This window comes from Sorex araneus, chromosome 2 (genome assembly GCF_027595985.1).
Source record: "Sorex araneus isolate mSorAra2 chromosome 2, mSorAra2.pri, whole genome shotgun sequence".
In the NCBI taxonomy this organism is placed as follows: Eukaryota; Metazoa; Chordata; class Mammalia; order Eulipotyphla; family Soricidae; genus Sorex; species Sorex araneus.
The window spans coordinates 235637081-235658492 of NC_073303.1; the positions used below are offsets into that span (position 1 = coordinate 235637081).

Sequence of the window (21412 nt, forward strand, 5' to 3'; positions counted from 1 at the left end):
AGCGGTTAGGACATTTGCCTTGCATGCGGCCGACCCAGTTCGATTCCCAGCAACCCATATGGTCCCCTGAGTACCGCCAGGGGTGATTCCTGAGTACAGAGCCATGAGTAACCCCTGAGCATCACCAGGTGTGACCCAAAAAGCAATAAATAAATAAATAAATAAATAAATAAATAAATAAATAAATAAATAAATAAGAATTGAGGCTAAACTGTCCTGCTGAGAAACTTCTGAAAGGCCCTCTTTATGTCCTGGTTTCTCAGGCTATAGATAAAGGGGTTGAGCATGGGGACAACCATAGTGTACATCACTGAGGTCACTGCCCCCTTCCGGGGGGACTGTGAGACAGCTGAACTGAGGTACACCCCCATGGCTGTCCCATAAAACAAGCAAACCATGGACAGGTGAGAGCCACAGGTGGAGAAGGCTTTGGACCGCCCACCTGTGGATGAGATTTTCAAGACAGAGGAGATTATTTTTGTGTAAGAATAAAAAATCCCCGAGACTGGAACACCTCCCAGAAGAGCACCAATAAAATACATGATCAGGTTATCAATGAAGATGTCCCCACAGGCCAGCCTGAGCAGTTGAGGGGGGTCACAGAAGAAGTGAGGGATTTCCACCTGGCTACAAAAGATGAGCTGTGACATCATCAAGCAATGCAGCTGGGAGTCCAGCAGGCTGATGCAGATGGACCCCAGAATCAACCGGCCACAGAGACGGGGGTTCATGATGACGGGGTAGTGCAGGGGATGGCAGATGGCCACAAAGCGATCATAGGCCATCACCCCTAGAATGACAGTGTCCAAACAGCCAAAAACATGAAAAAGAGACAGTTGCACCAGGCAGCCAGCATGAGAGATATTTTTGTTCAGAGTGTGAATGTCCCAAATCGCCTTTGGGACCGTGGTGGAGGTAAAGCCAATGTCAGCTGTGGACAAAACAGACAGGAAGAAGTACATGGGGGTGTGCAAGCGGGAGTCAGAGCTGATGGCCAGCACGATGAGCAGGTTCCCCGTGACGGTGACCAGGTACATGGACAGGAAGAGGCCGAACAGGATGGGCTGGACTCGGAGGTCATCTGAGAGCCCCAGGAGGAGGAACTCCACGGTCCCTGTGAAATTGTGGGGATCCACGGCGCAGAGACACCTTGGGACAAAGAAATGAGAATGGGTCCATCATTGTCAATAGTTTGGATCCAAGGAACCCAGAATCACAGCGACTTCACATGGGACTTAGACACTTTCACTACCAAGTGTGGGTTTGCGATAAACATTCTTCTTAGCATCATTTTCGCTGGACTTTTACTCCATCCCCCTGCTGTCTCAGCCTGGCTTGGAAAGGGTGAGTGACAGAAAGATGAGGAATGAGGAAATTTCAGGATTCCAAAAGTCAAATGATAGCAAACAGTGTCCAGGACTTTAAAGGAAATGAAAGAACGAAGGTTTCAGAATCTCATTTCAAAGAAAAAAACTGTGTTATTCAGAGAACCGTTACCAGGACTACAGAATTAGGGGTGACCAGTGTGAGAAGAGAGGAGGTGAGCAGAGGCATGAAAAAGGGCATTGCTAGAGGGTCTGGGGTGCTAGGGCAGTGGTGAGTGAGGTAACTTATCAATTCCATAAGCTTTTAACTGTTGTAAATATCTTACCTGTAATGAAAATAAACAGAGATGCTCCACACTCCGGGCCAGGCTGACTTCATCCAGGGCACCTCCGAGTGGGGCAGCTAAGCTCAGCGCCTAACCCAACAGAGCAGAGCCCAGGCAGCCTAAAACCTCCAGAACCAGACGCCGCCATTCTCACAGCCCATCTCCACAGGCTCAGAACAAGCCTCATCCATGAATGAATCTGTTGAAAGCCTCAGGTATGCGGGTTTTGTAACCAAAATCTCCAGGCTCCCAGGGAGTCGGAAATGGACCACCTCACTCCATTTCCCTATGCTTCCTTCTGCGTTCTTGGCAGTCACACCCACCACTTCCTCGGGTGCCAAATAAGCTCATTTGATCCAGGCCATGATCCAGAGATTCACAAATAAATGTCAGAAGAGAGCCACAAGCTGCAGAGATGCCTCCGGACCCCAAAGTCACCATCCAGTTTAAAATTCAACTCCAACTCTATCACCAGATTAAAAATTTTAGAATTACTGGATTTTAGAATCTCATACTCTCTGACACTGATGTGCCAAGAGTAGCACACCATATTTGATGCGGCAGAAAGTAGAAGGACCAGGAACATATTAGTAATCTTTCATGCAAGGGCTTAATGCCTCCAAGGTGAGATAGAACAATTTTCACACACTTTCCTCTAAGGAAATCTTTTTGGATCATTTTAGTGGATAATTCATAACTAGCAATACATAATAAATTATTTAGGATCTGCCTTTGGGCCAGGCTTGGGTAATAGGGGAAAATTCAAAATAATGGTGGTGAGAAGGTATAATGATGGGGTGATTGGTGTTGAGATATTGAATGTAATACATTATTGTGAACAACTTATAAAATTAATTTTTTAATAATTTAAAAAATTATAATATATAATAAAAGAGCATGAATAAGTATCACTTAATTTTACTCAAACATGGGATGTTTAATTCCCTCGCTGTGGATTATTTGTGAAAACATTGTAATAAAGTATTACATTTTTTATTAATAATGTAATAAAGTACTTCATTTTTCTTATTACTAATATTCACTAATGTTTTCTGCTAATGTGTGTGTTATATGATGAATTGGGTTTCACATATGCTGAGCAACTCTGTACCCCAGACAACACCCCTAGTTCCCTGAAAATATTGACCTTGTCATCCACTTTCTCTATCCGCGCAGTCCCTGGGAAAGAAATAAAGTTCGCATCTTCAATTTAGAAAATAAATAAGTTTGGGGCACCGAAGCATTAGTACAGTGGGGAGTGAGTTTGCCTAGCTTGCAGCTGACCCAGGTTCAAGCATCTCCAGGAGAGATTCCAAAGAGTAGAGCCAAAAGTAAGCACTAAGCATCACTGGTTGTGATCCAAAAAATACATAGGAAGGAAGGAAGGAAGGAAGGAAGGAAGGAAGGAAGGAAGGAAGGAAGGAAGGAAGGAAGGAAGGAAGGAAGGAAGGAAGGAAGGCAGGGAGGGAGGGAGGGAGGGAGGAAGGAAGGAAGGGAGGGAGGGAGGGAGGGAGGGAGGGAGGGAGGGAGGGAGGGAGGAAAGAAAGGGAGGGAGGGAGGGAGGGAGGGAGGGAGGGAGGGAGGGAGGGAGAGAGGGAGGGAGGAAGGAAGGAAGGAAGGAAGGAAGGAAGGAAGGAAGGAAGGAAGGAAGGAAGGAAGGAAGGAAGGGAGGGAGGGAGGAAGGAAGGAAGGAAGGGAGGGAGGGAGGGAGGGAGGGAGGGAGGGAGGGAGGGAGGGAGGAAAGAAAGGGAGGGAGGGAGGGAGGGAGGGAGGGAGGGAGGGAGGGAGGGAGAGAGGGAGGGAGGAAGGAAGGAAGGAAGGAAGGAAGGAAGGAAGGAAGGAAGGAAGGAAGGAAGGAAGGGAGGGAGGGAGGGAGGGAGGGAGGGAGGGATGGAGGGAGGGAGGGAGGGAGGGAGGGAAGGAGGGAGGGAAGGATGGAAGTCGGGAGGAATAGAGGAAGGAAGGGAGGGAGGGAAGGAGAAATAGAGAAGGTTGAAAGGACAAAAAAAGAGAAGAAAAGAAAAAGATTATGTGGATATATGTATATCTGGTGATTACAGTATATACTATTGTTGCAACCCAATCATTTCAACGATTGCTAAAATTATAAATCTTCAAAGTTCTCAAAACCCAAAAAAAGATTGACAATTTTATATGGTGCCACACAGATCAAATAGAATCCATTGGTGACCACTTTGCAAAATATTGAAATAACAAGTCTTTTTTATAACCTGAAACTGACATAATATCATCTCAATCATATTATGAAAAGATAAAAAGAAAATTGGGGCAGGAGAAAGAAAGAAAGCAGGTAAGGCACTTGCAGTGACCCACGTTCAATCGAAAACATGTTCCCCAACGTTCCCCAAACCCCCTAGAGTGATCCCTGAGACCAAGCCAGGAGTAAGCCCTGGCCCTTGTGACTGGAGCAAATGCACCTCTGCAGGACACTCCCTGGGAACTCTCACCTTCAAGGCCAGCATCAAATAAACCAAAACAGCCTGTTCCGCACTTCTGTGGGTTTCAAACAAGTGTTCTTGGGTTTGTTTCAGGGCCACACCCAGCGATGCTCAGGGCTGAGTCCCAACTCTGCGCTCAGGAATCACTCCTGGCGGTGCTCAGTGAACCCTTTGGATACCAGAGCTCCAACCCCGACTGGCCATGTGCCAGGAAAGCACCCTATGCACCGTCTATTTGCTCCAGTCCCTCCAACAGCTTTGGGACATTCTCTGCTACCCAGAGAGAGAGACAGTTCTACTTCCCTGTCAGGGTGACACTAACTACCTCCAGATGCCAACTAATTCCAGACTGTGGCTCCAACCTGCTTGCGCAGATCTGTGACAATTTTGGAGTTTACAGGATGAGTTTGGGGTTGGGGAGATTCATCAATAATGCATTGAGAAGGTCAAATACTAGAAATAGTGGTGGGGAAAGTAGAATATTTCCTGAGAGCTGTGAACCCCTAACATTGAAAAGCAAACATGAGCGTCCTGTGTGTCTCTGTGCATCACCCAGAATGATGCACGGCTGCTTTGTGTGTGTCTGCAGACCCCACTTGCCTGGGTGGGAGACAAGAGCCAGACCTAGACTCCCTCGCCAGCACCCCCCCCCCAGCACTCACTGGTCTCTGCGTCTCTGCGGGCTCATGCTCCGAGCTGGGCTCTGTGCCACGGTGAAGGAGGAGAGCTGAGACCGTGCTCAGGGTGGGGAGGAAGGAGATGGCGGGCATGAGCCTGCACAGGCGTTGGTGATGAAAGGAGACCCAGAGGTGATCCCCGCTGAGAAATACCCTCCAGGCTGCAGGGCTGACTCCTTATGATGTCGCCACAGCCTTGAGGGATCAAGCCACAGAACTTGTGGTAAGAAGATTCTGATTCTCGTTAGCCCAGTCCCTGGGGACTGCTAATGGGAGACAGGAGGAAAGTGGGAAATTGATGTGAGGGGCTGGGGTTTCTCTGCCCTGGCAACCACCTCTGCTCCTCAAGGTCCAATTTGAAAGCTCTCAGTGTTCACTTCAGTGTCTATTTAAATGAAATATGTGAGTGGACGCTGACATCTCACAACACTAAGGAACCTCTGCTCCTTAGTGTTCATCATGACTAATCAAACAGCATATATTATCTTTTTGGTGCTGGTGGTGGTGATGAGATTTGTTTCTTTTTTAAATGATTTTTGGTGAGTGTTTTCGGGTTTGTTTGTTTTTTGAGTTTTTGGGTCACAACCTGCGATGCTCAGGGATTACTCCTAGCTTTTGCACTCAGGAGTTACTCCTGGCGGTGCTCAGGAGACCATATCTGATGCTGGGAATCAAACCCAGGTCGGCCATGTGCAAGGCAAATGCGCTACTCACAGAACTATCGCTCCAGCCTGATTTTTTGTGTTATTTTTCTTTCATTTTCCCCCCTATCTTTCTTGGGTGTGGCTTTTCTTTTTTTCTATAACAGCATGTTGTAATTGTCTGCTTTTTTGATGGGTGTTTGTGTGAATGTTCAGAATGATGCTTGCTCTTGTGAGATGCAATTCATTTGTTTCATGCCTGCCAAGGAGGAGGGCTAGGGGTGTGATGGACCTGGGGCTGTTGGAGGGAAGTCACACTGGGAACAGGGTATGGGTTGGAACACTGTGTGCCTGAAACAACTCTGCTATTAACAACTTCCTACATCACAGTGTCTGACTGGAAACTGAAAAAGAGAAATCACGCTTGCTTTTCCTTGCCCTCTGTGTGCACAGGTCCTTCTCTTAAATCAGAAGAAGCATCAGATTTGTCAACCAAATAGATTTGTCAATCAAGTCAGTTTTATCAATCAAATTGGATTTATAAAGTTTATAAATTGATAGAATTGGAAGCAGTTGGTAGTTCTGGTGATGCCCCTGGCCAGATGCTCAGCCATAGCTGTTGCAGCCTGGGAGTTGTACCAGGGGACCCTCATGCAGAGCAGACCCTGTGGTCCAGGAGCATCCCCCAACCCCCATCTAGAGTAGGGTTTTCAGTGTAACTCGCTCAGCATGAGAGCTTTAAAGGACAGGAAAGAACCAGCAGGGAAGTCAACCAATATGGATCAAATGCAAATAGAAGTTCTTGGCCAGACAGTACGGCAGAGAGGGCATTTAACTTGCATGTAGCCAACTGAGTTCAATCCCTGGCATCCCATTTGGTTCCCTGAGCACTTCCAGGAATAATTCCTGTATTCAGATCCAGGAGTAACACCTGAGTTATGCAGGGTATAACCCCCCAAAAAAAGAAGTATACTGGGTGGTATCCCAAAAGAATATCCCAAGGCTTGGAAGCTAAGATTGAAGCATGAAACTCTGCACCTTCTCACCTAACCTGTACCAGTTTGTCCGATCAAAGCCAAAATTCCTGAATAGCCTGTGAACAGAATTCATAACTACACACACATTTTATGTTTTCAGATGTTTAAAAGACAATTATGTATTTCTAAATAAGACAGAGGTGACAGAAGCAAAATCCAGAGAGTCAAACAGGTGAGAGAACTAGGTTATTAAGGGGGTTTGGTGACGTGTCATTAGAGAATATCCCCTCGCTCCAGGTAGAAGAAGAGCTAACAGCAGCAATTTTGCAATTGTCAGATAGGTAGATAAAGAGATCAGAAAATGCATAGTTACAAAGTTTGGTGGATCAGGAGCTTAACATTTGGCCATGTCATAGGTTGTTGTTGCCATAATTTTCCAATTTTATGATCAAATAAAAATATCATCATAAGAATTGAGGCTAGACCTCTGCTCCTTTAAGACAATGATCCGGAAGGTCTACTAACCCATTTGGCACCCAGCGCTTCTTATAGAAATGCATATGAGCTGTGAACTGAGCTAAAATATCAGAAATCCAAAACTATGCTGCCTCTGTCGCAGCTGCATGAGCTCATATAATCTCCATTCTCAGCAATGGAAAACAAATTATCAAATGATGCCTTTTCAGCAGGTTTGATTGTTGGGTGAACTTCCAAATAATAATAGTGAGTTCTCTGGTGAAATATTGAAAGTATTCAAAGTATAGAGAGATTAAAGTGAAGATCATTAGCCACTCAGCTGTGATGTTGGGTGTGGGAGGGGGGCATATTGGGGTTCTTGGTGGTGGAACATGTGCACTGGTGAAGGGATGGGGGTTTTTATCATTATATGACTTAGACTTAAACCTGAAAGCTTTGTAACGTTTTTCACGCTATTCAATAAAAAAATTTAAAAAAACAGAATTGAAGCTAGAGAGATGCCTCCAGACACCACACTAGGCTGAGTCTCATCTGGGGGTCCAGCAGAGCCCCAACAACCAAAACTCTCCAGAACACAATTGTCGTCATGTTCATAGCTGATCTCCACAGGTTTGGGATGAGCCTCATGCATGAGAATGAAACTCAGGTATGCAGGTCGTGTGACCAAAATCTACAGATTCTCATGAAGTCAGAGATGGATAACCTTCCTCTCACCCCCCATTCCATCTTGGAACCTAGCAGTCACGCTCAAAAACTGCCTCTGAAACCCTATAAGCTCATTAACGGCCATGATCCAGAGACTCACGAATAAAACTTAGAAGAGAGCCACAAGCTTCAGAAATGCCTCCTGGCCCTAAGTCACCATCCAGTTGAGAGTTTAACTCAGCTGTATCACCCTATTTAAAATGTTAGAATTGCCGGGGCATCTCATACTCTAAACCACTAGTTTACCAAAAATAGCACACCACATTGGATGGGGTATAAAGTAGAAGGCAAACCATCTCGATCAAAACATGTATGTATTAGTACACAAGGGTCAACCTGTAACAACATGTGAGTAATTTCTTACATGAGAGCTAAATAATATCAAGGTGAGATACGACAATCTTCACACAATTTTTCTAAGGAAACGTTTTTGGATCTCTTAAGTGGATTATTCATAACTAACAGTACAAAATAAATTATTTCAACCTGTGTTGGGCCAGGCCTGGATGATGGTGGGATAATTAAAAAAATGTGGTTGGAAGGTGTTAGAATATTGAATGTAATAAACTATTGTGAAAAACTTTATTAAAATTAAAAATAAAAATATTTTAATTATAAGCATAACAATTCAGGCTAAACTGTCCTACTGAGAAATTTCTGGAAGGCCCTCTTGATGTCCTGGTTTCTCAGGCTGTAGATGAAGGGGTTGAGCATGGGAACGACCATAGTGTACATCACTGAAGCTACTGCCCCTTTCTGGGGGGATTGGGAGATGGCTGAGCTGAGGAACACCCCCATGGCTGTCCCATAAAACAAGCAAACCACGGACAGGTGAGAGCCACAGGTGGAGAAGGCTTTAGACCTCCCGCCTTTGGATGAGATTCTCAAAACAGAGGAGACGATTTTCGTGTAAGAATAAAAAATCCCCGAGACTGGAATACCACCCACAATAGCAACAATAAAATATATGATGAGGTTATCAATGAAGATGTCCCCACAGGCCAGCCTGAGCAGTTGAGGGGGCTCACAGAAGAAGTGAGGGATTTCCACCTGACTGCAAAAGCTGAGCTGTGACATCATCAAGCAATACATCTGGGAGTCCAGCAGGCTGATGCAGATGGACCCCAGAATCAGCCAGCCACAGAGACGGGGGTTCATGATGACAGGGTAATGCAGTGGGTGGCAGATGGCCACAAAGCGATCATAGGCCATCACCCCTAGAATGACACTGTCCAAACACCCAAAAAGGATAAAAAGAGTCAGTTGTACCAGGCAGCCAGCGTGAGAGATATCTCTGCTCTGAGTGTGAATGTCCCAAATCACCTTTGGGACCGTGGTGGAGGTAAAGCCGATGTCAGCTGTGGACAAAACAGACAGGAAGATGTACATGGGGGTGTGCAGGCGGGGGTCGGAGCTGATGGCCAGCGCGATGAGCAGGTTCCCCGTGATGGTGACCAGGTACATGGACAAGAAGATGCCGAAGAGGACGGGCTGGACTCGGGGGTCATCTGAGAGCCCCAGGAGGAGGAACTCCACGGCCCCTGAGACATTGTGGGGGTCCACAGCGCAGAGACACCTTGAGGCAAAGAAATGAGAGTGGGTCCATCACTGTCAATAGTTTGAATCCAAGGAACCCCGAATCACAGCGACTTCACTTGGGTCTTAGACACTTTCACTACAGGTCTCAGTTTGCGACAAACATTCATCTTAGCACCATTTTCTCTGGACTTTTACTCCATCCTCCTGCTGTCTCCTCCTGACTTGGAAAAGGTGAGTGACAGGAAGATGAGAAACGCGGAAATTTCAAGATTCCAAAAGTCAAACGATAGGAAAGCCGTGTCCAGTACTTTAAGGAAATGAAAGAACGAAGGTTTTCAGAATCTCGTTTAGAAGAAAAAAACTGTGCTAATTAGGGAATTGTTACTGAGACTACAGCATTAGAGGTGAGCAGTGTGGGAAGAGATGAGATGGACAGAGGCATGAAAAAGGGAATTGCTGGAGGGCCTGTGGTGCTAGGGCAGTGGTGAATGAAGAAACTTATCAATCCCATAAGTGTTCATCTGTTAAAAATTCCTTACCTGTGATGAAAATAAAAAGAGGTGCTCCACACCCCACGCCAAGGCTGACTTCATCTGGAGCACCTCGGAGAGGGACAGGGGAGCCCAGCACCTGCCCCAAAAGAACAGAGCCCGGGCAGCCTAAAACCTCAAGAACAAGACGCCACCATGCTCTTGGGCCATCTCCACAGGCTCATGGCGAGCCTCATCCATGAATGAATCTATTGAAAGCCTCAGGTATGCGGGTTTTGTGACCAAAATCTCCAGGCTCCCAGGGAGTCAGGAATAGGCCACCTCCCTCCATTTCCCTATGCTTCCTTCTGAGTTCCTGGCAGTCACACCCACCAACTGCCTCGGGTGCTATATAAGCTCATTCATGGCGATGATCCAGAGACTCACAAATAAATATCAGAAGAGAGCCATAAGCTACAGAGATGCCTCTCAACACCAAAGTCACAATCCAGCTAAAAATTCAACTCCAACTCTATCACCCTACTAAAAGTTGTAGAATTACTGGATTTTAGAATCTTATACTCTCTGACACTGATGGACCAAGAGTAGCATACCACACTTTATGGGACAGAAAGTAGAAGGACCTGTAAGAACATATTAGTAATCTTTCATACAAGGGCTTAATGGCTCCAAGATGAGATAGAACAATTTTCACATATTTTCCATAAGGAAAACATTTGGGATCATTTTTAATGGATTATTCATAATAAGCAGTACAAAATAAATTATTAAGGATCTGCCTTTGGGGCAGGCTCGGGTGATAGGGCAAAATTCAAAATAATTCAAAATTCAAGTAGGCACGAGAAGCAGACCCTCCGCGCCTATTGACTGTGATCCTGAGGTCTCCTAACCCATTTTGGCACCAGAGCGGATTCTTGCAGCCATCCATTTTGACTGTGAACTGAGCTAAAATATTAGAAACCCAAAACCGCGCGAAGACTCAAAGTCTTCACTCTTAGCAATGAAGAGAAATTATTAGATGATGCCTATTCAGCAGGCCTGATTATTGGGGAAAATTTCCAATCAATAATAGTGAGTTCTGTATGGAAATATGGAATGTACTCAATATATACAGAGAATAATGGGAATATCATTAGCTACTTAGATGGGGTGGGGTGGGAGGGGGGTGTATTGGGGTTCTTGGTGGTGGAACGGGTGCACTGGTGAAGGGATGGTGGTTTAATCAGTATTTGACTGTGACTTAAACATGAAAGCTTTGTATTTTTTCTTCTTTTTTTCACGGTGGTTCAATAAAATATTTCTTTAAAAATAAAAAAATTAAATTAAATTAAATTAAAATATAGAATAAAAATAAAGAACATGAATATCACGTAATTTTACTCATACATGGAACATTTAATTCCCTTAGAGTAGACTGTGAAATTACTGTAATAGTATCTACCTTCATTTTTCCTATCGCTAGCATTGGCTATTGTTTGCTGCTAATGTCTGTGTGTCTTATATTGATGAACTGGATTTCACATATGCCAAGCAACTGCTGTACCCCTGAAAACATCCCCAGTCCCCATTCCGTGAAAATATTATGCTTGTCAACCACTCTCTCTATCTGCACAGTCCCTGGGCAAAAAATAAAGTTTGCATCGTCATTTAGAAAATAAGTAAGTTTAAGTGTGGTTTGAGGACCTGCACGGGATGGGAGATGCACACTGAAAATAGAATATAGACCAAACACAATGACCTTGCAGTGCCTCTGTTGCAAACCACAGCACCCAAAAGGATAGAGAGATAAAACGGGAACGCCCTGCCACAGAGGTGGAGTGGGGTAGGGGGGATGGGGTGGAAGGGTTGGAGGGATACTGGGAGCATTGGTAGAGGGGACTGGGCACTGGTGGAGTGATGTAAACAAAATGCAAGCATGAAAGCTCATAAGTTTGTAATTGTAACTCATGGTGATTCACTAATAAAAAAAAGAAAATAAATAAGTTTGGGGAGCCAGAGCATTAGTACAGTGGGGAGAATTTGCCTTGCTTGAGGCCAACCTGGGTTTGAGACCCTGCAGGAGAGATTCCCTGAGTGTAGAGCCAAGAGTAAGCCCTGAGCATTACTGGATGTGACCCAAAAAAGGAAGGAAGGAAGGAAGGAAGGAAGGAAGGAAGGAAGGAAGGAAGGAAGGAAGGAAGGAAGGAAGGAAGGAAGGAAGGAAGGAAGGAAGGAAGGAAGGAAGGAAAGAAGGAAGGAGGGAGGGAGGAAGGGAGGGAAGGAGGGAGGGAGGCGGGAAGGAGGGGAAGGAAGAAAGGAAGGAAGGAAGGAAGGAAGGAAGGAAGGAAGGAAGGAAGGAAGGAAGGAAGGAAGGAAGGAAGGAAGGAAGGAAGGAAGGAAGGAAGGAAGGAGAGAGGAAGAAAGTAGAGAGGTAGAGAGAGTAGGAGGTTGGAAAGAGAAAAGAAAAGAAGAAAGGAAGAAAGATTATGTGGATATATGTATATCTGGTGACTACAGTTAGTATGATTGTTGCAATCCAATCTTTCCAAGATTGCTACAATTATAAATATTAAAAGATCTCATCACCCAAAAAAATTGAGGTTTTTGGATGGTGCCACATAGATGAAATAGAATCCATGTGGGCGATCACTTTGCAAAATATTAAAATTACAAATCATTATTACCACCAGGGGTAAAGCGACAGCACAGAGGGTAGGGTGTTTGCCTTGTTGAGGCCAACATGGGTTCAATTCCTCTGTCCCTCTTGGAGAGCCCGACGAGCTATCAGAGTATCCCACCTGCACAGCAGAGCCTGGCAAGGTACCTGTGGCAGATTCAATATGCCAAAAACAGTAACAAGTCTCACAATGGGACATTACTGGTGCCCGCTCGAGTAAATCGATGAACAGTGAGACAACAGTGCTTTTTTTTTTGATCACCTGAAACTGATACAATATTATCTCAATCAAATTATGAAAAGATAAAAGAACACAGGGGCAGGAGAAAGAGAGCAGCAGTTAAGGCCCTTGCAGTGACCCACACCCAAACAACCTCTATGTCTCCAAACCCCCAAGAGTGATCCCTGAGACCAAGCCAGGAGTAAGCCCTGGCCCTTGTGACATGAGCAAATGTACCTCCGCGGGAAACACCCTCAGAACTCCCACCTTCAAGGCCAGCATGAAATGAATCAAGAGAGCCCATTCTGCACTTCTGTGGGGTTTCAAACAAGTGCTTTTGGTTTTGTTTCAGGGCCACAGCCAGCGATGCTCAGGACTGACTCCCGACAGCCATGCTCAGGGCTGACTACCAACTCTGCACTCAGGAATCACTTCTGACGGTGCTCAGTGAAGCCTTTGGATAACAGAGCTCAACCCTGAGTGGCCCTGAGCCAGGTAAGCACCCTATGCACCATCTATTTTCCCAAGTCCCTCCAACAGCTTGGGACTTTCTCTGCTGCCCAGAGAGAGACAGTTGAACTTCCCTGTCAGGGTTTCATTAACCACCTCCAGGTGCCAACTAATACCAGACTGTGGCTCCATCCTGCTTGGTTTGATCTGTGACAATTTTGATGTGTTCTGGAACAGTTTGGGGGTGGGGTGATTCATCAATAATGCATTGGGAAGGTCAAATGCTAGAGATGCTGGTGGGGAAAGTAGAATATTTCCTGAGAACCGTGAACCCCAATGCTGAAAAGCAAACATGAGCGCCCTGTGCATCAGCCGGAATGATGCACGGCTGCTCCATGTGTCTGCAGACCCCACTTGCCTGGTTGGGGAGGCAAGAATCAGGCCCAGTCTCCCGCACCCAGCATTCCCCCCCCCCCGCACTCACTGGTCTCTGCGTCTCTCTGGGCTCATGCTCCGAGCTGGGCTCTGTGCCCGGGTGAGGGAGGAGAGCTGAGATGGGGATGTGAAGGAGGGAAGGCGGGCATGAGCCTGCAGAGGTGTTGGTGATGAAAGGCGACCCAGAGGTGATCCCCGCTGAGAAATACCTTCCAGGCTGCAGGGCTGACTCCTTATGATGTCACCACGGTCTTGAGGGATCAAGCCACAGAACTTGTGGTAAGAAGATTCTGATTCTCGTTAGCCCAGTCCCTGGGGACTGCTAATGGGAGACAGGAGGAAATCGGGAAATTGATGTGAGGGGCTGGGGTTTCTCTCCCCTGGAAACCACCTGTGCTCCTCAAGGTCCAATTTGAAAGCTCTCAGTGTTTATTTCAGTGTCTATTGAAATAAAATTTATGAGTGGACGCTGACATCTCCCAAGGAATTGTGTTTGTCATGACTAATCAAACAGCATATATTTTCTTTTTGGTGCTGGTGGTGGTGCTGGTGGTGGTGATGATGAGATTTTTTTTTTTTTGCTTTTTGGGTCACACCCAGCGATGCTCAGGGGTTACTCCTGGTTTTAGCACTCACGAATTACTCCTGGCAGTGCTTGGGGGACCATATGGGATGCCGGGGATCGAACCCGGGTCAGCCGCGTGTAAAGCAAACGCCCTACCCGTTGTGCTATTGCTCCGGCCCGAGATTTATTTTTTAATTATTATTCGTGAGTGTTTTCGGGTTTGTTTGTTTGTTGAGTTTTTGGGTCACAACCTGCGATGCTCAGGGATTACGCCTAGCTTTTGCACTCAGGAATTACTCCTGGCGGTGCTCAGGAGACCATATCTGATGCTGGGAATCAAACCCAGGTCGGCCGTGTGCAAGGCAAATGCCCTACTCACAGAACTATCGCTCCAGCCTGATTTCTTGTGTTATTTTTCTTTCATTTTCCCCCCTATCTTTCTTGGGTGTGACTTTTCTTTTTTTCTATAACAGCACGTTAAAATTGTCTGCTTTTTGATGGGTGTTTGTGTGAATGTTCGGAATGATGCTTGCTCTTGTGAGATGCAATTCGTTTGTTTCCTGCCTGTCAAGGAGGAGGTCTAGGGGTGTGATAGACCTGGGTCTGTTGGTGGAGGGAAGGGAAGTCACACTGGGGACAGGGTTGGGGGTTGGAACACTGTGTGCTGAAACAACTCTGCTATTAACAACTTCCTACATCACATTGTCTGACTGAAAACTGAAAAAGACAAATCACACTTGCACTTTCCTTGCCTTCTGTGTGCATCCAGTACTTCTCTTAAATCAGAAGAAGCATCAGATTTGTCAACAAAGTCAGATTTGTCAACCAAATAGATTTGTCAATCAAATCCGTTTTATCAATCAAATCAGATTTATAAAATTTATAAATTGATAGAATTGGAAGCAGTTGGTAGTTCTGGTGATGCCCCTGGCCAGATGTTCGACTGCTGCAGCCTGGGAGTCACACCAGGGGACCCTCATGCAGAGCAGACCCTGCGGTCCAGGGCACCCCTCCACCCCCATCCAGAGTAGGGTTTTCAGTGTAACTCACTCAGCACGAGGGCTTTAAGGGACAGGAAAGAACCAGCGGGGAAGTCAACCAATATGGATCAAATGCAAACAGAAATTCTTGGCCAGACATTACGGCGGGGAGGGTGTTTGCCTTGCATGTAGCCAACTGAGTTCAATCCCTGGCATCCCATTTGGTTCCCTGAGCACTTCCAGGAATAATTCCTGCATTCAGAACCAAGAGTAACACCTGAGCTATGCAGGGTATAACCCCCCCAAAAAAAGAAGTATACTGGGTGGTACCCCAAAAGAAAACCCCAAGGCTTGGAAGTCAAGATTGAAGCATGAAACTCTGCACCTTCTCACCTAACCTGTATCAGTTGGTCTGATCAAAGCCAAAATTCCTGAATTATCTGTGAACAGAATTCATAACTACACACACATTTATGCTTTCAGATGTTTAAAAGACTACTATGCATTTCTAAATAAAACAGAGGTTACAGGAGCAAAATCCAAAGAGTCAAACAGGTGAGAGAATTGCGTTATTAAGGGGGTTTAGTCACAGGTCATTAGAGAATATCCGCTTACTCCATGTAGAAGAAGAGATAAAGTAAACAATTTTGCAATTTTCAGATAGGCACATGAAGAGATCAGAAAATCCACAGTTACAAAGCTTGATGTATCAAGAGGTTAATATTTGGCCTTGTTATAGGTTGGTGTTGCCATCATTTTCAAATTCTATGATCAAATTAAAATATCATCATAAGAGTTGAGGCTAGAGAGATGCCTCCAGACCCCACATCAGGCTGAGTCTCATCTGGGGATCTAACAGAGTCCCGCAAACAAAACCCTCCAGAACGCAATTGCTGTTATATTCATAGATGATCTCCACAGCTATAGGTCGAGCCTCATCCATGAGAATGAAACTCACGAATGCTGGTCTTGTGACCAAAATCTCCAGATTCCCATGAAGTCAGAGATTGGTGATCTCCATTTCATCCCCCTATCCTATGGGAGCCTGGCAGTCATGTTCAAAAACTGGCTATGAAACCATATATGCTCATTAATGGCCATGATCTAGAGACTCACAAATAAATCTTGGAAGAGAACCACAAGCTTCAGAGATGCCTCCTGGCCCTAAGTCACCATCCAGTTGAGAGTTTAACTCCAGCTGTATCATCTATTTAAATTTTTAAAACTGCTGGGGCATCTCCTTCTATAACCCACTGATTTACCAACAGTATCACACCACATTGGATGGGGTATAAAGTAGAAGGGAAACCATCTCGATCAAAACATGTATATAATAGTACACAGGGGTCAAGCTGTAACAACAACATGCGAGTAATCTCTTAAACAAGGGCTAAATGACTTCTGGTAGAGATACAAAATCTTCACAGGCTTTCCTCTAAGGAAAAGTTTCTGCATCATTTAAAAGGATTATTCATAACCAGCAATACAAAATAAATTATTTAGGACCTGTTTGGGGACAGGCTTGAATAAGGTGGGATAATTCAAAATATATGTGGTGGGAAGGTGTTAGAATATTGGATGGAATAAATTATTGTAAACAACTTAATAAAAATTAAAATAAAAAATATTTTAATTATAAAAATAACAAGTGAAGCTAAACTGTCCTACTCAGAAGCTTCTGGAAAGCTGTCCTGATGTCCTGGTTTCTCAGGCTGTAGCTGAAGGGGTTGAGCATAGGAACAACCATAGTGTACATCACTGAGGGCACTGCCCCCTTCGGGGGTGACTGAGAGATGACTGAGCTGAGGAACACCCCCATGGCTGTCCCATAAAACAGACAAACCACGGACAGGTGAGAGCCACAGGTGGAGAAGGCTTTAGACCTCCCGCCTTTGGATGAGATTCTCAAAACAGAGGAGACGATTTTCGTGTAAGAATAAAAAATCCCCGAGACTGGAATACCACCCACAATAGCAACAATAAAATATATGATGAGGTTATCAATGAAGATGTCCCCACAGGCCAGCCTGAGCAGTTGAGGGGGCTCACAGAAGAAGTGAGGGATTTCCACCTGACTGCAAAAGCTGAGCTGTGACATCATCAAGCAATACATCTGGGAGTCCAGCAGGCTGATGCAGATGGACCCCAGAATCAGCCAGCCACAGAGACGGGGGTTCATGATGACAGGGTAATACACTATTTCTTGGATAAACAACAGCTCAGGAACTTCATAGACTCAAAACCAAACTTGAAAGAAGGTCTAAAGGGGCTACTGTAACACAAGGAGGAGCCCCATAAGAACAACAAATCCCACAGAAAGATGACACAAAACCCTATCACAATAATCTCTCTCAATGTCAACGGCTAAATGCACCTATCAAGAGACACAGAGTGGCAAAATGGATCCGGAAATTAAACCCAACATTCAAGCCAGCATGAACAAACAGAGAAAACATAGACTCCAAGTCAAAGGATGGAAAACAATCCTGCAAGCAAACAACTCCCTTAACAAAGCTGGAGTGGCCATCCTGGTATCCGACAACATAGATTTCAGATTGAAAAAGATTAAAAGGGACAGCGAAGGTCATCTTCTATTAATCAAGGGATATGTACAACAGGAAAAAATCACACTCTTAAATGTATACATTCCTAGTGAACGACCGGCTAAATATTTAAAACAACTCCTAACAGACTTGTGGATAAGGAGGTTAACATTTGGCCAGTCACAGGTTGGTGTTACCATCATTTTCAAACTGTATGATCAAATAAAAATATCATCATAAGAATTGAGGCTAGAGAGATGCCTCCAGACTCCACACCAGGCTGAGTCTCATCTGGGGATCCAGCAGAGCCCTGGCAGCCAAAACCCTCCAGAACCCAATTGCCGTCATGTTCATAGCTGATCTCCACATGCTTGGAACGAGCCTCATGCATGATAATTAAACTCAGGTGTGCAGGTTTTGTGACCAAAATCTACAGATTCTCATGAAGTCAGAGATGGGTGACATCCCTCTCATCCCATATCCCTATGGGAGCCTGGCAGTCAGGCCCACAAACTGCCTATGAGATCATATAAGCTCATTAACGACCATGATCCAGAGATGCATAAATAAATCATGAAAGAGAGGCAAAAGCTTCAGACATGCCTCCTGGCCCAGATACACCATCCAGTTGAGAATCTAACTCTAGCTATATAACCCTATTTAAAATTTTAGAATTACTGGGGCATCTCGTACTCTGACCCACTGGTTTACCAAGAGTAGCATACCACATTGGATGGGGTATAAAGAGAATGAAACCCAGACAGACATAGAAAGATTGCACTCATATGTGGAATATAATGTAACTGAGAAGTACAAGTTGGCAACGATGCAACTTCTGGCAGATGTCTCTCTGGACTTAGTTACTAAAATACTAAATTACAGAAACCCAAAACTGAGAGGCCGCTAAGTGTGGTCACTCGACCTCATACCTCTTCATCCTCAGCAATGGAAAACAAATTATCTAATGCTTCCTTTTCAGCAGGTCTGACTTTAGGGGAGAGACTCTCCAAACAATAATAGTGAGTTTTGTTGAAATATTGTATGCAATCAAAATGAAAGTAAAGTGAAATTTATTAGTTACACAGGCGGGGGGGGGGCTTAGGGTGGGGGGGGCTAGGGGCGTGGGGGTGTTTGGGGTGTGAGGGGGCAGGGTGGAGCTATACTGGGATTCTTGGTTCTGGAATATGAGCACTGGTGAAGGGATGGTTATTCGAGCATTGTATAACTGAGATTTAAACCTGAAAACTTTGTAACTTTCCACATGGTGACTCAATAAAAAATTTAAAAAAAAAAAGAGAAGGAAACCCATCTCCATCAAAACATGTATATACTAGTACACAAGGGTCAACCTATAACAACAACATGTGAGTAATCTCTTGCACAAGGGCTAAATGACTTCAGGGTGAGATACAACAACCTTTACACGATTTCTTCTAAGGAAGCGTTTTTGGATCATTTTTAGTGGATTATTCATAGATAACAGTACAAAATAAATTATATACACTCTTGGGGCCAGGCTTGGATGATGGTGGGATAATTTTTTTAAAATGTAGTTGGAAGGTGCTAGAATATTTAATGTAATACATTATTGGGAACAACTATATAAAAATTAAAAATAAAAATATTTTAATTATAAACATAACAATTGAGGCTAAATGTCCTACTGAGAAATTTCTGGAAGACCCTCTTGATGTCCTGGTTTCTCAGACTATAGATGAAGGGGTTGAGCATGGGAACAACCATAGTGTACATCACTGAAGCCACAGCCTGCTTCGGGGGGGAATGGGAGTCAGCTAAGCTGAGGTACACCCCCATGGCTGTCCCATAAAACAAGCCAACCACGGACAGGTGAGAACCAGAGGTGCAGAAGGCTTTGGACATCCCAGCTTTGGATGAGATTCTCAAAACAGAGAAGACAATTTTCGTGTAAGAATTAAAAATCCCCGAGACTGGAAAACCGCCCACAATAGCAACAATAAAATATATGATAAGGTTATCGGTGAAAATATCCCCACTAGCCATGCTGAGCAGTTGAGGGGGGTCACAAAAGAAGTGATGGATTTCCACACCTGGCTGCAAAAGATGAGCTGTGACATCATCAAGGAATACAGCTGGGAGTCAAGCAGGCTGATGCAGATGGAACCCAGAAGCAGCCGGCCACAGAGACCGGGGTTCATGATGATTTGGTGGTGCAGTGGGTGGCAGATGGCCACAAAGCGATCATAAGCCATCACCCCTAGAATGATACACTCCAAACACTCAAAATGGACATAAAGGGACAGTTGTACCAGGCAGCCAGCATGAGAGATATTTCTGCTCTGAGTGTGAATGTCCCAAATCATGTTTGGAACCGTGGTTGAGGTAAAGCCTATGTCAGCTGTGGACAAAACAGACAGGAAGAAGTACGTGGGGGTGTGAAAGCGGGCGTCGGAGCTGATGGCCAGCATCAGCTGGGCTCAGCATCAGCTGATGGACAGTCCAGAGGACGGGCTGGACTCAGGAGTCCATAAAATAATGCTCTTCATCACAAGTCATCAGAGAAATGCAGATCAGAACAACCATGAGATACCACCTCACACCACAGTGACTGGCACACATCCAAAAAAACAAAAGCAACCGCTGTTGGCATGGATGTGAGGGAAAAGAGACCCTCTTACCCTGCTGGTGGGAATGCCGACTGGTTTAGCCCTTTTGGAAAACAGTATGGTTGCTTCTCAAAAAATTAGAAATTGAGCTCCCATTTGACCCAGTGATACCACTCTTGGGAATATATCCCGGAGAGGCCAAAAAGTATAGTCGAAATGACATCTGCACTCAAATGTTCATTCCGGCACTGTTTACAATAGCCAGAATCTGAAAAAACCCGAGTGCCTGACAACAGATGACTGGTTAAAGAAACTTTGGTACATCTACACGATGGAATACTATGCTGCTGTTAGAAAAGATGAAGTCATGACCTTTGCTATAAGTGAATCAACATGGAAAGTATCATGCTAAGTGAAATGAGTCAGAAAGAGAGAGGCAGAGAATCTGGAAAAAACCCGAGTGCCCTAGAACAGATGACTGGTTGAAGAAACTTTGGTACATCTATACAATGGAATACTATGCAGCTGTTAGAAAAAATGAGGTCATGAAGTTTGCATATAAGTGGATCAGCCTGGAAAGTATCATGCTAAGTGAAATGAATCAGAAAGACAGAGACAGACATAGAAAGATTGCACTCATCTGTGGAATATAGAATAATAGACTAGGAGACTAACACCCAAGAATAGTAGAAATAAGTACTAGGAGGTTGACTCCATGGCTTGGAGGCTGGTCTCTCATTCTGGGCAACTCAGAGAAGGGAACACCAAGTAAAATTTGGTCAGAGGTCATGCGGGGGAAGGTGATGCGTGCCGAATGTAGACTAGAGACTGAACACAATGGCCACGCAACACCTTTATTGCAAACCACAACACCGAATCAGAGAGAGAGAACAAAAGGGAATACCCTGCCATAGTGGCAGTGTGGGGTGGGGGGAGACGGGACTGGGGAGGGTGGGAGGGATGTTGGGTTTACTGGTGGTAGAGAATGGGCACTGGTGAAGGCATTGGTTCTCGAACTTCGTATGGGGGAAAGATGAGCACAAAAATGTATAAATCTGTAACTGTACCCTCACGGTGATTCACTAATTAAAAATAAATAAATTATTTTAAAAAAAGAAAGAGAGAGGCAGACATAGAAAGATTGCACTCATCTGTGGAATATAAAATAACACAATAGGAGACTAACACCCAAGAATAGTAGAGATAAGGACCAGGAGGTTGGCTCCAAGGCTTGGAAGCTGGCCTCACATGCTGGAGGAAGGGTCAGCTCAGATAGACAACGGGACACCACGTAAAGTGTGGCTTGAGAACTCACACGGGATAGGAGATGCTCACTCAAAATAGGCTATAGACCAAACACG

At 44.9% G+C, this 21412-nt stretch overlaps 3 protein-coding genes and 1 pseudogene across 3 annotated transcripts; all 4 read right to left on the minus strand.

Moving 5' to 3' along the window:
- Positions 1-206: 206 nt before the first annotated feature.
- On the minus strand, positions 207-4798 carry LOC101542984 (olfactory receptor 18-like). The gene is made up of 2 exons (XM_012935222.2): positions 4773-4798; positions 207-1149 (listed from the first exon to the last, which is right to left on the minus strand). The coding sequence occupies exons 1-2, from the start codon at positions 4796-4798 to the stop codon at positions 207-209; spliced, it is 969 nt and encodes a 322-aa protein (XP_012790676.2).
- A 3422-nt stretch (positions 4799-8220) lies between these two features.
- On the minus strand, positions 8221-15866 carry LOC101542709 (putative gustatory receptor clone PTE01). Its single transcript, XM_012935221.2, has 2 exons — positions 15751-15866; positions 8221-9163 (listed from the first exon to the last, which is right to left on the minus strand). Exons 1-2 carry the CDS (start codon positions 15864-15866, stop codon positions 8221-8223), a joined length of 1059 nt encoding a protein of 352 aa, XP_012790675.2.
- Positions 15867-16577: 711 nt separating this feature from the next.
- LOC129401788 (olfactory receptor 18-like) lies at positions 16578-17114 on the minus strand (the record flags this gene model as incomplete). Its single annotated transcript, XM_055124646.1, has 1 exon — positions 16578-17114. A coding segment is annotated over one exon (537 nt), but the record flags the coding sequence as incomplete, so codon positions are not given.
- Positions 17115-19092: 1978 nt separating this feature from the next.
- Positions 19093-19913, minus strand: LOC129401789 (olfactory receptor 18-like; annotated as a pseudogene).
- Positions 19914-21412: the final 1499 nt, after the last annotated feature.